Source organism: Salvelinus alpinus, chromosome 11 (genome assembly GCF_045679555.1).
Source record: "Salvelinus alpinus chromosome 11, SLU_Salpinus.1, whole genome shotgun sequence".
Classification (NCBI taxonomy): domain Eukaryota; kingdom Metazoa; phylum Chordata; class Actinopteri; order Salmoniformes; family Salmonidae; genus Salvelinus; species Salvelinus alpinus.
The window spans coordinates 39,990,523-40,004,113 of record NC_092096.1 but is presented as its reverse complement, the minus strand read 5'-3'; the positions used below and the strand labels follow the sequence as shown (position 1 = coordinate 40,004,113).

Sequence of the window (13,591 nt, the reverse complement as noted above, 5' to 3'; positions counted from 1 at the left end):
CTCCTCTGGCTTGACTTCTTTACTGTGTCCATGATCTGTGTCCCACCCAGGGTTGGGTAGGTTACTTTCTAAATACAGTTACTAGTCACCTGTCAAATTGTTATCAGTAATGTAACTTTTGGATTACCCAAACTCAGTAACGTAATCTGATTACATTTAGTTACTTTTAGATGTATTTCCCCTTAAGAGGCATTAGAAGAATACAAAAATGTATGTTAACAATTGAACCACATTTATTGCAGGATAAATAAATGTTAACGTTTACATAGGTGGCCTTATAAAGTAAAATGTAACATCCATATGAGTTGGTTATGTAGGCTTCTTCTAACCCATCACTTTCTACTACATATAATAAAACGATTAAATTATATATTTACATTAAAAAACAAAGTCTATCAGAATTCCAGTCATTCCAATAAATGTTATACCCATTAATCTTCAAGAATAGGACTTGGAAATATATAAGTATAGATTAGCCAAGTTGTTTTACCTGAGCATAACCCCAAAACTAAGGACTTATTAGTCAGCCTTACCCTGTTGTTTAGTTTGTTGTCATGGAGGACTGATTGGGCTCTTTGATTCGAGCTAAAAAATAAATAATGTGCTCATGGAATGGCATGCTTTGAGCACTACAGAAAAGTGCTTTACATGTGAAAAAATGAATACCATATGCTGCATTTGCTATAGACCTATTGTTACACTTTTTGTTGGCGACACTTTGATATCTTGGTAATATGCAGCTGTTTAAAGGGCAAATCCACAGATGACACTGCCTTCTAAGCAGAGTTACAAAGAAAAAGCCATATCTCAGACTGGCCTAGAACTCTGCCTAGAATGCCAGCATCCCGGAGTCGCCTCTTCACTGTTGATGTTGAGATTGGTGTTTTGTGGGTACTATTTAATGAAGCTGCCAGTTGAGGACTTGTGAGGCGTCTGTTTCTCAAACTAGACACTCTAAAGTACTTGTCCTCTTGCTCAGTTGTGCATCGCAACCTCCCACTCTTTCTATTCTGGTTAGAGCCAGTTTGCGCTGTTCTGTGAAGGGAATAGTACACAGCGTCGTATGAGATCTTCAGTTTCTTGCCAATTTCTCGCATGGAACCGCATTCATTTCTCAGAACAAGAATAGACTGACGAGTTTCAGAAGAAAGGTCTTTGTTTCTGGCCATTTTGAGCCTGTAATCAAACCCACAAATTCTGATGCTCCAGATACTCAACTAGTCTAAAGAAGGCCAGTTTAATTGCTTCTTTAATCAGAACAACAGTATTCAGCAGTGCTAACATAATTGCAAAATAGTTTTCTAATGATCAATTAGCCTTTTTAAAATGATAAACTTGGATTAGCTAACACAACGTGCCATTGGAACACAGGAGTGATGGTTGCTGATAATGGGCCTCTGTACGCCTATGTAGATATTCCACAAAAAATCAGCTGTTTCCAGCTACAATAGTGATTTACAACATTAACAATGCCTACACTCTATTTCTGATCAATTTGATGTTATTTTAATGGACAAAAAAATAGCTTTTCTTTCAAAAACAAGGACATTTCGAAGTGACCCCAAACTTTTGAACGGTAGTGTATAAATACAGTTGAAGTCGGAAGTTTTCATACACTTAGGTTGGAGTCATTAAAACTAGTTTTGGCAAGTCGGTTAGGACATCTACTTTATGCATGACATAAGTAATTTTTCAAAATATTGTTTACAGACAGATTATTTCACTTATAATTCACTGTATCACAATTCCAGTCGGTCAGAAGTTTACATACACTAAGTTGACTGTGCCTTTAAACAGCTTGAAAATGATGTCATGGCTTTAGAAGCTTCTGATAGGCTAATTTACATAATTTGAGTCAATTGAAGGTGTACCTGTGGATGTATTTCAAGGCCTACCTTCAAACTCAGTGCCTCTTTGCTTGACATCATGGGAAAATCATAAGAAATCAGCCAAGACCTCAGAAAAAAGATTGTAGACCTCCACAAGTCTGGTTCATCCTTGGGAGCAATTTCCAAACACCTGAAGGTACCACGTTCATCTGTACAAACAATAGTACGCAAGTCTAAACACCATGGGACCACGCAGCCGTCATACTGCTCAGGAAGGAGATGCGTTCGGTCTCCTAGAGATGAACGTACTTTGGTGTGAAAAGTGCAAATCAATCCCAGAACAACAGCAAAGGACCTTGTGAAGATGCTGGAGGAAACAGGTACAAAAGTATCTATATCCATAGTAAAACGAGTCTGATATCGACATAACCTGAAAGGCCACTCAGCAAGGAAGAAGCCACTGCTCCAAAACCGCCATAAAAAAGCCAGACTACGGTTTGCAACTGCACATGGGGACAAAGATCGTACTTTTTGGAGAAATGTCCTCTGGTCTGATGAAACAAAAATAGAACTGTTTGGCCATAATGACCATCGTTATGTTTGGAGGAAAAAGGGGGATGCTTGCAAGCCGAAGAACACCGTCCCAACCGTGAAGCATTGGGGTGGCAGCATCATGTTGTGGGGGTGCTTTGCTGCAGGAGGGACTGGTGCACTTCACAAAATAGATGGCATCATGAGGCAGGGAAATTATGTGGATATATTGAAGCAAAATCTCAAGACATCAGTCAGAAAGGTAAAGCTTGGTCGCAAATGGATGTTCCAAATGGACAATGACCCCAAGCATACTTCCAAAGTTGTGGCAAAATGGCTTAAGGACAACAAAGTCAAGGTATTGGAGTGGCCATCACAAAGCCCTGACCTCAATCCTATAGAAAATTTGTGGGCAGAACTGAAAAAGTGTGTACGAGCGAGGGGGCCTACAAACCTGACTCAGTTACACCAGCTCTGTCAGGAGGAATGAGCCAAAATTCACCCAACTTATTGTAGGAACTTGTGGAAGGCTACCCGAAACGTTTGACCCAAGTTAAACAATTTAAAGGCAATGCTACCAAATACTAATTGAGTGTATGTAAACTTCTGACCCACTGGGAATGTGATGAAAGAAATAAAAGCTGAAATAAATCATTCTCTCTATTATTATTCTGATATTTCACATTCTTGCAATAAAGTTGTGATCCTAACTGACCTAAAGACAGCGAATTGTTACTAGGATTAAATGTCAGAAATTGTGTAAACTTCCAACTTCAACTGTATATGTGCCTTTTTTCAATGCTGATTGGAATGTCATTGAGAAAACGTAGAAGTGTCAAAGATTTTTTTTTGCAAACCTCCTCTCTGAATTTAAAAGTAATCCTCGAAGTAAGCATTAGTTTTTTAAAAAGTATCTGAAATCTCATTACAATATATTTGCTGGTAACGTAATGGATTACAGTTACCGTTTTTTTTTTGTAGTCCCTTACATGGTCCCACTTATATGGCTTGGAGCCTTTGCTTCTCCATTGATGTACCTTTGTGTGTATTGGAGGGAGTGCAAGACTATATTAGTGCACCAGTGTGTAAGAGAAAGAGGTTGTATGACAGAGGGAGTGTGTGTGTTTGTTAGAGGGCACTCTTAGAGGGTTTTCTGCTGGCTCTAATTACAGACCCAAAACATGCTTATTTCCTCACTTTCTGCCTGAGTACCTCCCCTCAACACACACACACACACACACACACACACACACACACACACACACACACACACACACACACACACACACACACACACACACACACACACACACACACACACACACACACACACACACATACACACACACACACACACACACACACATTACCAAATCACAGCTTTAGTTGCCCTCGCTCACACTCCCAAAGAAGCCAATGCCCCAGATCTTCTTGGTCACACACACTCAGATACACACTTAGACCAATGCCCCACAAAGGGAAAGAAAGGCTCTCTGTTGGGGCTGGGAAAAGTGGTCTGACTCTGCAGTGTAGACAGCATACCATGTGAAACTGGGAGCTGCTGTCCACCTAGCAGAGAGAGTACACAGTGGGCTACAGCTCTCCAGGGAAATATTCTGTATGTAAGAGAAAGCAGCTCAATAGTCTATTTTCCTCTGTCGTCAGATCTGAAAAAGGGAAAGCTTAAAACAATATTGAGGAAGATTTACGGGAATTTTACTCTCCAATTATTTCATCGTAGCGGCAGAAAGGAGACAAGGAACTTTGGAATCATGACCTTCATGGATGGACAGTCAAAAAGGTAATAGAATGGGGTTTTAGAATGTAGGCTGAGGTGAGTTGATGCATGCATGGGAAGCGTGTCTGTTTACTGTTCCATTAAAACCATGGTGAATTATTTCCCAGGGAAGGTCAATCATTATAAACCAAATCCTGAGATTCTACTCATCCATAACATTCCATAGTAAATGCCCTGCGAAAAATAACAAACTCTGGATAGGATAAGTCATGTATATTAGTCTCTTTATTAAGTGACACAGATGTACATTAAACATTGTGTACAATATGACAATGGGCAAAACATATAAAAGGCGCTGTTGTACCATACCAGCAACTTTAGTTGACAATTTGTAAATGTTAATTGAATGTCAAATAAAGATGTTGTCCGTGAGGCTTTTTTGTTTCTCGCTCTGGGTCTGCAAACTACAGGCATATTTCCCCACTGTGTGTTTGTGTGTATTAGATACTTCAAGAGTTACTGTAGATTTACTACAAAACCGGAGTCAAGATATTAATAGTTAAATATGTTTCACTCACACAACCACAATAATGTGTGCATGGTGTAACACAGGATCCTTCATGAGTTACTGTAGATGAACTACAAAACCGGAGTCTGACTTTTTTCATTAAATAAAACTTTAAAATGGACAAACATGTTTCACGCAGACACACCCGCGCACACACACACACACACACACACACACACACACACACACACACACACACACACACACACACACACACACACACACACACACACACACACACACACACACACACACACACACGAACACAAACACACACACACACACACACACACACACACACACACGAACACAAACACACACACGCACACACACACACACACGCACACACAGGGTTATGTACCAATATAGCTGCAGTCCAGAGAGAAACAAGAGGCATCAGTTATGATGACAGTTAAATTACATATTACAAATGCAAGTGCAGCATACATGAACAAAAGTAATGGTCCTTGTGAGTATTTCTGGATTCTGTGGCTTCAGTGTTTGTGTTTTGGGCATTACAAGCCCTTGCCAGTCCTCACTAAGTACATTTTTTCCCCCTCAAAGTAGTAAAAGTCTACATTTCAAACCACATTTAGTGGTTTTGTGTGGGAGGCATGTCCATGGAGTAAAAATACCCTTTAGCCAGCGGTGTAGTGACATATCACTCCTTTCCTAAAAACTCAAGCCTGTGCTCTTTTCTGTAACTTACTTACATTCACAAAAATGTCATATGAGGAGATAAACACATGGGGTCACTTCAGAACTTCCAATAATGTTATATCCTTAGAGCTGAGCATATGAGGTACATGAATGTAAACTATTTTTAATTGCTGCTTAGTTTGCTTGGTATGTCAATCAATCGTTACGTTTATAAGCTTTGCTCTTGCGTGAAGGAAAGTGACCTGTCTTTAACATACCATAAGGCAGCAGTGGAAATCAATGGGTGCATAAATACCTATATAGTAAAATATCATCAATATGCATGAATAGGATGGTTACCGTCCTCAAAGGGAATATAGGTACATTCTAATAGATCAGTGAGTGAAGTTAATTCAACCTTATTCTACCAGGAAAGTGCTTCAAACTATGTCCTCGTTCATGCTCATAAGAGCTGTACACTCATAATCATTCCCTGGACAACAACAACGCTCAAATCGGTTAACAAAATAACATGTTGTGAGGCTCTTCAGTTCTCAGGTTACTTCAATCTCAGTTTATAATGATTCAAGTTCACTTTATCAGTACCAGCAGTACCAGCCTCAAACTGAGCAGTAATCAATATAGTGTCATATAAAGTAAATCTCATTTTTGGAGGGTATACAAATCCATCTTTGGAGAGTGAGAGCATGTAAGGATTCTCACTGGTAGCCGAGTATGTGACATCAGAAGGAGGCAAAGGGACTAAAACGTCTGTCTCTGCCAAATGTGCCAATGCCAAAAGACATTCGGCTGTCTGCGTTCCCCTTTGCACAGGTCTGTTTTTTGTCTGTTTTGGCCCAGAGACAAAATAGAGGTACATGTATACTGTGAAGTAGCGGAAAAACTATGTCTTGGTTCAGAGGCAATGTAAAACATTGAGTAGGATTACAGTTAAATAGAGCACAATAAAGAGACGGACCTTTGATGCATATATCAGCTCCGTGGGAGTGTGGGAGTTGTTGGGTGAATGTATTTGTGGGTATGAGTGCATGTGAACGTATGTGTTTGACGAATGCTTGTGTATACATGTGCGCGTGTGTGTATTTGAATTAAAAAACGTACGCGTGCTCATTCGTCAACTAGGCCATGTGGCGCGTCGGACTCGTTTGTCAGCATTCATTGGCTCAGAACCTGGTGTGCCGGGTTTCAACCAGGATCCTGTTTCATTCCACAGTAATGTAGGTATCTTCTCCTGCCACACCTCGCATCCTTTCAGAGAAAAAAACGTCGGAGTCATTAGTTACGTCTGTCCACCTGGCATCGGAATGGAGTTTATGCAGAGGAGACAATGAAAGAAGGAAGACAGAGGTGGCGATCCCAGAGTTAGAAAGTGTCTTTCAGCAGTCCCAGTTTCCGGAGCGCATCTCTGCGCGACTCATCCGTCGCTCCCCGTCCAGAGAACTGCACAGTGATCCCTTGGGAGCGGAAGGACGGCTTGGAGACGGCGGACTTCGGCCGGGGCTCCGGGGGAGACGCCACCATCCTGTTGGAGCTAGGGGGAGTGCTGTAGCGGAAAGGTCTGGGGGCTTGAGAAGGCACTGGGGATGAAGCTTTGCTGGGGGACCTCACTAGAGTGTGTGCGAGGATGTCAGGGGTGGTAATGGGGGAGGGTGTGGTGTGGGATGGGGTGACCATTCTGGTCTTCCCCCCGTAGCTGTTGACCTCGTAGGGCATGGTTTCTACTTTGGTTGGGATGGAGGTGGAGGTTGGTGGAGGCATCACTCTGGCTGGGGTGGAGTTGAAAACTGGGGGAGGCATCACTCTGGCTGGGGTGAAGTTGGAGGTTGGGGGAGGCATCTCTCTGGCTGGGGTGGGGGTGGAGACAGGGGGAGGCATCACTCTGGCTGGGGTGAAGTTGGAGGCTGGGGGAGGCATCACTCTGGCTGAGGTGAAGTTGGAGGCTGGGGGAGGCATCACTCTGGCTGAGGTGGATGCTGGGGGAGGTATGGCCCTGTTCTGGATGTCTGGTTGTGGTGGATCAGCCCTGGTTGTGGTAACAGGAGCAGGTTTCATTACCTTAGTCTTACCCCCGTAAGGGTTGAAGTCACTGTGAGAGGTCACTGGGTGGGCCTTACTGCCATGGCTACTGGTGGAGGGAGCAGCAGCAGCAGCCTTCGAGGGGTTCACCACGATGGTCTTCCCGCCGTAGCTGTTAAAGTCCTTGGACGAGACTTCGGGCGGGGGAGAAGCAAGCTTGTTGTCATGGATACTGGCGTGAGAGCTGTTGGTGTTGACTGTTACTGGTGGCAAGGGGCTTGCCTGTCTGGCCACGCCTGGTTTACTCACGGGTGTCAGTGTAGGGGTAGGTGTAGGAACGGGTGTAGGGGTGGCAACCGGAATTGGGGCAGCAGCGGGTTTGGTGTTTGTGCTGCTATTGGGGGTGATTATAAGAGAGAAATCCCCTGACGGGGAGCGGTTTCGGCTCAAGCCCAGTTTGGACAGTGCCTCCATCCGGGACTTATTTGGAGTGGGATCCCTGAAAGACACACTGCGGATGGGAAGGTTTACCTGGACCTTCTGTAGCCCATGGAGTTCCTCTGCCTCCAAAGGGTGGGACGTCCCTGATAGGTTAGCCAGCATCTGAGACTTCCTGTCCTGGAGGTTCACACTGGCCAGCGAATCGCTGTGGTGCTGGTTGCTGCCCATTATCATGCTGATGTTGACGGGGTAATGGTTGGGCTTGGCTGAGGTGGTCGGGCCCTGTTTGATTGGATAATCTGGGGAGGTGGGTGGTCTCTCTATGTTCTCTAAATCAAGGTTCCTATGGTGGTTGGACAGGAGGGAGGAGGAGAGGATGTTGGTGTTCCCCCCGCTCCCCTGGTGCTCGGCGATCTTCTGGGCGATGACGACGGGGGTAGGAACGGAGCCTACAGGCTGGTACAGGGCGTGGACATAGGGGGCATGGTCTTTTCCAGGAAGGGGCAGGTTGCACTCTGTAGGGAAGTTTTCCATCACCTCGCGCCTCGGTTTGTTATCAAAATGCCTCTCAGGGTTGTTCATTACCATATTCTGGGTGAAATCTGCAAAAAGAAAGTTTGAGATGTAAACTCATCAGTTCTCTATACGTTCTGTATCTTCAAAAGACAAGGTCAATGGCAAGTCTATATCTTCAAAAAACCATTGGGTCAATGGAAAGTCTGAATCATATTTCTTGTAGAATGACTACACAGTGCAAATGTCAATGCTGAGTAATCCGTCATTCTGATGACAGTGATAAAGTCTGATCTCATTTGACTGTAGTAATTCTAATGATCAAAGGGACTGATAATCGTAATCAAATGTAAACAGTACTGTTCAGGGTGGAGCAAGTAGTGTACTGTGCTGTACCTGGCATGGAAGACTTGAACGGTGCCTGTATGGGGTTGACTTGATCAGGCTGTGCTGGGCGAACCAGGTCTATGATGTCCTGGTCCTTAGTGCTGGTGGGTCTGTCCAAGGCTGAGCGGGGTGGTACGGGGCTGGGGGCGGATGCCAGGATGGGGGGTCCTGGTCCATCAAGCTCATCTACTGCTGGGGCAGTCAGAAGGGAGTCGATGGTCTCCTCAAAGAACAGGATACAATCCTGCTCCTCCTGGCTTAAGAACTGAAGCGTCTTATCCTCCTGTAGGGGGCGTAACAGAGCACAGGGCAACACAACACACATGAGTTACTTGGATGGGAAGAACCGGCTACAGGGACACACTAGTAGATCATCAAAAACATAGGTTAAAGGTGCTCTTTGGTTAAGGGGTAATTGGTCATACATGAGTTACTGTTATACAATAATGTATCTTCTATACCATCTCAGGTGCAGTGTATGGAATATACTTCCTGTTGCCCAAAAAAGGTATGTAAAGGATGTAAACAAACACAGATCCTGTTGGTTTAGCCTTTCCCCTCATACTCGAAAGGACTACACACACTACACCGAATGTTGATCTGCCGTTCGTCTGGCGTTCGTTCGGTGCGCCATGTATTAGGGACCACCCGCTGGCGGACATCTGACTGCCAACATTTTTGCACAATTCTTAACTGAGAGACCCTGTGTCCCAATCCATCCAGCTGCCTGCCATCTCTCGTATGTTTGTGTATGCGTATGAGCGACGGTGAGAACACAGGGCTGCTTGTTCGTGCTCTCCCACCTCCCAACGTTCTAAATCCCCCCCACAACCTAGCTCAGAGACCTGGAGGGAGGAGCCTACACCCTCTAGCCCCTCCTACATGGAGACCTCACTGCCTACATGTTACATCGCTACCTGTCCCTCTGTACAGAGCACATGCAGCCACAGAACACAACGGGCATAGGGTATCCAATGATAGGGCTGCTTTGACGGCTGCAGGATGACACTGACTATAGCTTTTCCACTGCTCTCTGGGTTCTGTTTCACTCAAGATAATGCGCTGAATCAAAGGGCAACATGGTTAGATTGTTTAAAATGAAAAAAAAATCCTGGGTTTCTGAAAAAGGCATTAGGTCAACAGAATGCACAATCCAGCTAGAGACTAGCTATATATACTGTAGATCCCCCATAAAACAACGTGTCATCTAAATACACACATGTAGGGAGTAGACACACAAACCCAGGAAAGCACACACAGACACAAATACCTGGCTGACCATGGCCCATTTTTATTGCAACAAGAAAGTAAAAAACAGATGCACCCATACACCTTTCATTGACAATTACCACCACTGTCAATCAGTGACAAACAAAATATTTTTGTTTGCCGTTTCTGGTTACGACCCTGTGCCTGTGATTACTAGGGTAACAGGTTACCATAGCAGCAGGATGCCATCTCGTTGCTAGGCATCACTGTAGGGATGGAGAGATTTTTTACCCGAGGTAAATATTTACCACAACACAGACCTGTTCTATTCAGCCACACATACACACACCAACCATACACACACATGTACGCACGCACCCATGTGCACACTCACACACACGCACCAACACACACACACACGCACGCACACACACACCTGCAGACAAACTCAGTTGAAACCAAACACAAAGATCACTGACTTTTGTTGTGTGATGCAGGACCTACAAAACTGCACCTTAACCGGTTTCCCGTAGTCTCCGTGGTGTGTGTGTGTCATCCCTGAGGCATGCAACAGGATGTAGTGGTTAATCCTGTGTAATTTCTCAGTGACAGTATGACAGAGGGGGGCATGGAGACAGACTTTGCTGTATAAACAGCACAGTCAGGTTTTTTTTAAAGTCACACAAGGAAAAGCACCTGCTCTCAAACAGGAACAGGTGAATTCTTCAATGCCATGCCCCCCTAACATGGGTGCATAAATTGTGAACAAAGGGAGAAATATTTTGAATTTTTTATTTGAGATACTAAGAGAATAAACCATTAACTGAAAGGGTTTCATACAAGTTATACTCACAAATGGTCTACTGCGGGAGTTTCTATTAGCGACATCATGACCCCCGTTGACCCCGAAATGGAGGTTCGGATTGGCCTGCACTCGGACGTCCATGGTTATCGGGTCAAATGCCAGGCGACTCGTGGGTATCTCATGAAGGGTCAGTGGTTTCCGAGCAGTCCTTGGAGAGAAAGTCCGCGAACGTGTCTGCTCTCACTCTGAATAATCTTTGAATCTCCTCAAACACAGTCTAGAAACAAATAGAGAGAGGAGGAACGGCTTAAAGGAAAGGAGGCCAGCTCAAACAATAACACAGTAGTAATTGTACAGTATAAGACTACTTCCCTGATAGCCTGAACTAAGACTGTACAGTAATTAAATGAATGTAATAATACAGTGGTGTTTTGGTTTACTTTAAAATCAATATCATGTTGTTGACTGTCTAAATAGTCTCAGGGGGAACAGCTGGTGAGAACAGAACACTCCCCCACAGCTCCCCTGGGAAAATGTCTCCCTCATTCCTTCCCTCCCCAAACACTTATTCAGTGTCAATCTATATCATGTAAATACCAAACTCTCAACACAAAGTTTGAACTCCAAGCTGCCACTGACTCAACCATCTCAGCTGAAGTGAAGTATCAAAGTCATTTTGCAACAGGTTGTCATGTTTGCCACTGCTGGTCGCCTCAGGTCGGGGGGAAACACATCCCCAAGTCATAGTCAAGAACAAGGTGGACCTTGTTCAGTAGGTCCCTAGACTAGTGCGTCCTTGTCGTCTGTGATAGTTATTACGCTCTCTATAGCAGGTAGTTATTCCAATATACCTATTACATATAGTCACGTTTTTTTTCCACCAGTCACTCCGTGGGTAGTCATGGCACAGAATCACTGGTACAGAGCTCATAAACTGATAGACAAGTTATTCTGGATCAGGTATGTTAGCGACGAGCAAACAGGCTCCACCAGACAAGCCCTCCTTGTTTAGGACCTTCAAATACACCTACATTGGACGCTCAAAGCTGTTGAGTGATTTGTCAAGGTGACTGCTTTGACACATTCCATTCTCGCCACTGGTTTCGATGTAGCCTATGAATTTAGTCATGATCAAATAAAACCTAAAATTAAGATATTTTGCAGTGGGACTCTGGGACTTCATATTCCCAGTCCCAGTATTTTCTATGCAAATATTCTACCCAGTGAGTCCAAAATAGGTTTCCATAGACACAGGGTATGGGAGACACATTTACATTGAATGTACTTTACTTAACTTTCTTAAAAATTGAGAGATGCACTTACCTTTATAATAATCTTAAAATAACCATAGGCTACAGAGAAAACTATCAAAATGTCCCAAAACTCCACTCTGTATACAGGGATGGATTAACAAACTCTTCCCTTTCTTAGAACAAAAACATAAAATCGTCAGCTTTGTTCTCAAAGTTCTCTTCCCTCCCGTCTCCTCGCGGAACAGGCGTGCTTGGCGAACTCCCCGTGCGTAATGTGGCAGGTCTCCTGTTCCAGTGGAGCGTCAAGCGCACAGGACTCCACCCAATACAGCAGCTGAGCAGTAAACTGGAGCTTTCATTCAAGTGCTGGAGACTACCCACTGACTCATAGAAATGATTAAGAGCGCCTTTCTTTGAGTCCCAGTTAAATATGTAGGCGATTATAGGCTTTTTCACTTAGACATTTAAGCAACCTTGAACTTAACGCATGCACTAACGTGTCACATCTGTAAGGTTCTGCAAACCTTTTGCTACAGACCATATTGCCTTAATAATTATGAGCTAATATCATGCACGAAATGTAATTAATAATACTGTTTAGCCTACAAATTCCGTGTAGCAGCTTTTGCCCTGCCCTGATTGGGACCAACATTTAACAAACCAGACTCTCTAGACTAGAGTTTCATTAGTTTCAGCTTTGGCACAAATGAGGTTGGCACCCAATGCACGACATACCCTGGCCTTGTTAATAACATTTCATTCATAGGCAGGCATGTCTGTTATTTTCATGAATCATTGAGCATCTCTTGTTTTCCCAGCCTAATGAATGACATAATTATTGGAATTCCAAAATCACCATAGCCACACCAAAATTAAAATCCAAGACAATTGGAGGATTGTTATGTAATTTGGTTTACCTGCCAACATTGTGTTTAATTTGAGGACATGTATTTTTTTTGTCATGACTCGGAAGTCTTTGTTACACTATACGCCACCCATAATCGAAAGAGGGTTCGTCTTTGTAGCTGTGCCATAATGGCTTCTGTGACCGCATAGCAGCACCATTCAGCGCTATCGCCATTTTAAAGTAACATTTATTCTTATTTTGTGTTTGAAAAAAGCGTAAAGCTAATATCGGTGATTTAACGCCACCTGCAGTGCTGGAGCACCCAGTGGCGATCCTCAGAACCTCAGAAAAAAACTCAGAAAATAAATTGTAGACCTCCACAAGTCTGGTTCATCCTTGGGAGCAATTTCCAAATGCCTGAAGGTACCACATTCATCTGTACAAACAATAGTACGCAAGTATAAACACCATGGGACCACGCAGCCGTCCTACCGCTCAGGAAGGAGATGCGTTCTGTCTCCTAGAGATGAACGTGCTTTGGTGCGAAAAGTGCAAATCAATCCCAGAACAACAGCAAAGGACCTTGTGAAGATGCTGGAGGAAACAGGTACAAAAGTATCTATATCCACAGTAAAAATGAGTCCTATATCGACATAACCTGAAAGGCCGCTCAGCAAGGAAGAAGCCACTGCTCCAAAACCGACATAAAAAAGCCAGACTACGGTTTGCAACTGCACATGGGGACAAAGATCGTACTTTTTGGAGAAATGTCCTCTGTCTGATCAAACAAAAAT

At 43.8% G+C, this 13,591-nt stretch overlaps 1 protein-coding gene across 1 annotated transcript; it reads right to left on the bottom strand.

Annotated features, from left to right (window-relative positions):
* Positions 1 to 4,365: 4,365 nt before the first annotated feature.
* On the bottom strand, positions 4,366 to 12,266 carry LOC139534136 (uncharacterized). The gene is made up of 4 exons (XM_071332953.1): positions 12,021 to 12,266; positions 10,746 to 10,974; positions 8,693 to 8,966; positions 4,366 to 8,385 (listed from the first exon to the last, which is right to left on the bottom strand). Exons 2-4 carry the CDS (start codon positions 10,836 to 10,838, stop codon positions 6,689 to 6,691), a joined length of 2,064 nt encoding a protein of 687 aa, XP_071189054.1. The 5' UTR covers positions 10,839 to 10,974; positions 12,021 to 12,266; the 3' UTR covers positions 4,366 to 6,688.
* Positions 12,267 to 13,591: the final 1,325 nt, after the last annotated feature.